Source organism: Mandrillus leucophaeus, unplaced genomic scaffold, assembly GCF_000951045.1.
Source record: "Mandrillus leucophaeus isolate KB7577 unplaced genomic scaffold, Mleu.le_1.0 Scaffold105, whole genome shotgun sequence".
Classification (NCBI taxonomy): domain Eukaryota; kingdom Metazoa; phylum Chordata; class Mammalia; order Primates; family Cercopithecidae; genus Mandrillus; species Mandrillus leucophaeus.
In genome coordinates, this window is record NW_012098654.1 from 1391123 (window position 1) to 1395007 (window position 3885).

The window sequence follows — 3885 nt, forward strand, 5'->3', positions numbered from 1 at the left end:
AAACTCTCTTAAGTTCATCTCTATAAAATCTTTCTATATGATGTAGTAAATTTTTTAGACTTTATTTCTATGCCCAATATTTTCCTTTTAAGATCTTTTCCTTGAGAAGAAATGTGTTAATCAGATGAAAAATGTTTGGAGAGGATTTTGTGACCTTAGAAAATATTTTTTATTCTTTGATGTTTTTCACCTGTTCAAAAAAATAGACTGTACTAAACAAAGCTATAGTAAATAACTGGAAAAAGATATTGTTGTATTTCACTTTTAAGATCATTAAGCAATGCCTGTATACTTATGTAAGGTTGCTTAATTGTAAGGCATGTTAAGTTATTTAGTGACAGTAAATTTTATGGGGATTTGTGTCTGGAGAAGGTTTAGAGATAATTTAATCTTGTTGCTTTGGGAAAACTGAAACTGTTAAGTAACTTACCCAAGGTCACACAATTAGAAAGTAGCAGAACTGGGCCAGATCTTGGACTCTTGACTCTGAGTTCAGTGTTATAAAACCTTACTATATCAGGAAAAGTTGTTTCGACTGTGACTTACTGGAGCAAATTAAGTCTTTCATGTTTTAATGTGTTGCTCCTTAATACGTAGTTATGTGTACCCTTTGTATATTGGGGATCTTAGCATAAAAAGCCTGGAATGAATAATTTGTAACTTTGACCTAAATGTGCCAAAGCTTGCGAGAAATTTTGAGCCAGGCAAAGGAACTTTGTTATAGGAGTGAAAAAATAAGTGATACGTAAGCAAATAAATGGGTGAAATCAATGTTATATAAAAGAAATGATCTCTTCTAGAAAGCATCAGGTAGACTGATTATTAGGTACTCAGACATACTATCCAGTCTGAAAGTAATTATTTTTTCTCTAACTCATTTAGAAGAGTTACATTTTGATGAAATACATTAATTATGTAGATATGTATATGTAAATCAAGTTAATTAAAATGATTTTTTTATGTTCAGACCTAGAAAGGCCAGCTTCTGTATTACCTGAGTAGCTAACTGCAGGCTTAAATCCCTTATATTTATAAGATTAGTGATTTGCTTTTGAAAGGATAAATCTCATTTATATTCTAGGGGATGAAGTAGTATTTATGAACAAAATAGTCATATATTACTATAATTCTTCTTACCTAAGAAACTTAACATTTTTTCAACTGCTTAATAAAAGATTTTTGGGTTTTGTGAGGTTAATTTTATAATTTTTATGTGCTTCATCGAAACATGGAGAAAGAACCTTTAAAAATAACTCTTGGTTGTGGGCAGCTGCTGGGATTTTCTCTGTTCACTCACATGTCATGGAGCACAAGCCTGATCCTATTTTAAAACCTCTTGACCAGATTCCTGCTGCCATCTATCTGATAAATGCGTAAATGAGTGTTATTAACTAAGAGGAATAGTGGGACCTCTAATGCTCTTGGTCTCACATTGACTAAACTGAGCTGCTATTTCTGACTTTGCCAGTGTACTTTAAAGGTGATTTTATCTATTATTTTCTCTAAATTTATTGTTTTCTTCTTTATAGATGATCATGGGAACAGCAATAGTAGTCATGTAAAAATCTTTTTACCGAAAAAGCTGCTTGAATGTCTGCCGAAATGTTCAAGTTTACCAAAAGAGAGGCACCGTTGGAACACTAATGAGGTAGATAAGTTTCTTTTTTTAAGGGTATAATTATTTTAAGGGCACATTTTTTAGGTTGTTTCACATAGTCCTACTTTATATTAGCTTTAAATTTAAATACTGATCTAGGAAATTGTAAATGAGATTATTTAATCTGGATTTGACAGAAACCAACCAACATGTTTTTTGATCTGTTTCTGATCTGCTTGGCTTGCATTGAAAGATATAAAGTGTGCACGTTGACTTAACTAAAGTAGCATGAGTTTCTGTCTGTTTTCTTGCATTTTAGTGTCTTGCATTTAGTGGTTAACCCTGCCTGCATGCCAGTTAAACATTAGTTCTTATGTCTTCATGAATTAATAAGTATACAGTCCCAATGTTCCACAGAATGTGTAGTGTCTTGACAATGTGAATTTCTGTAGAGTTGGAAAGGGCAGGCTTCGTATGAGTGAAACAGCTTTTCTTCCTTTCTAATGAAGAAAGTTTGCTTAATGCTAAGAATTTTTATTAAGACTGAAGGCTGTACAGTAGATTATGTATTTGGTATCCAATTAGAAAGTAGATTTATGAAGTAGAATGAAAAAAGTTCATCATCTTGGATGATGTTTCCTTTTTTGGTGATTTTTAATCTAGGAGTCTTTCTGTTAGGCGTGGATTGCTTTGTCATCTTTTTTATTTTGAAATCTGAATATTTCAATTTAAGGTAATACCCGTTTAGTGTGGTGATGAGAATTGGGTATACATCCGTCAGTTTGGGAGTTATATTCCTTTAATTCAAATACTGGGGTTGCTGGTTTTGTCAAGTTGGTGTAAATCCATTTGTGTGCCTGGCTCAACGTTGATGTCCAAGTTAAAGCAAATGTAGCGCCCTACCCTTATTGGACACTCAGTTCTGTTAAAAGACACAGGAAGAAAATAGTGCTGCCTGTTGAACCTTATTTTTTAAAGATTCTTTGGCGCTAACTGCTTCCTAGTTCAGAATGCTTTTGTTTTCCATTGTGGGAGGTTATGTGGATAAAAGTCTCTTTCCTTATCACAGGTTAGATTGAAATACGCACTGGAACCTTCCAGCTTTGTTACCTTGTCTCAACTGATTGTAAAATTCTTTGAAGGTTTCTATGTTTTGATCATTTGCATAAATTATATTTTCCCCTCAGACAGAATGTTTTTGCTTTGACAAACGTTTGCTAGTTTAGAGGCCTGCTGTTTAACCAGTTATTTATTAACTATTTCAGACATTTTTAGACATGAAAATGAAGTAGATATGCTGAAAAGTAGTCTTAATCATAGATTGTTACTCTTTCAGCAAAATAGTATCATATAATTTGGAAGCCATTTAATAAGTTGGAACTTGATTATGAATTATTTAAAAACTCAATGTAGTATTCCCTGAAACATAGATTTGATACCAAATTATTATACACATTAGTTCTAGTTTATTTATAAATGTAACCCAACCCATAATAAGTATGTATTTTTCAATATTATATTTCTTGTGGAATTGGCAGCTTATTTATTTAATTTTTTCCCATGGAGCTGTGTCTTGTGGCAGTTTATTTTAATTATGATTTGACATTCTATTTGAACCCAGAAATTGCTTAGTGAATTAAAATCAGTGGCCTGAAGAGTCTTACAAAGCTGGATGTAGCAGTGTTGGGAATTTAGTTGGTAGATTATTTCAATCAGTGGCTTCAAAACTTTTTGAAACTTTTCACGTAACCCTTCAACTTTCACGTATTTATTTACTTCTAAATTATTTATATTTTGCACCTTACTAGTATATTAGATACATTTTAAAGCATCCAATAAAGAATTTTTATACAGGATGAGATTAAAAGAAAAAATGAGAAGTTGTTCCTTATTTTCTTTCTGGACCTCAGTCCCCATACTCCCTTGGAGGCCAGAGGCTGCTATAGTTCAGATTACAGAGAGGAAAATGCATCCCTTTCTCTGACTGGTGAAATGCAACATTGAGGATTTAGATGGAAAAACGTGGATTGTTTTGCGTCAGCTATCACTCATGCTGAAATCTAGGTAGAGGAGCGTATATTCTGAAGGGTGGAGGCAGCAGGAGGTGGCACAGCTGATGGGTGAAGCCATGCAGCACCTTTTCCCTTGGGATGGGCTGTTCTTTCAGTTAATTGTCAGCTCAGCTGACAAAAGCTCCTACGAGGGAACTGAATTTACGGGTTGACTCATTTCTCTGTAAAGGACCTTGACTTTTTTCTTGTTTTATTTTTTGGCTTTGGAAAAATAGA

General features: G+C 33.3%; 1 protein-coding gene across 1 annotated transcript in view; it reads left to right on the forward strand.

The window, feature by feature from the left end:
• CAMTA1 (calmodulin binding transcription activator 1) overlaps window positions 1–3885 on the forward strand; it is a 1080371-nt gene that overhangs the window by 44590 nt on the left and 1031896 nt on the right. Inside the window, exon 5 of the mRNA XM_011981621.1 lies at window positions 1530–1648. Within this exon, the coding sequence (XP_011837011.1) occupies window positions 1530–1648 (119 nt within the window). The remainder of the gene's footprint in view (window positions 1–1529; window positions 1649–3885) is intronic.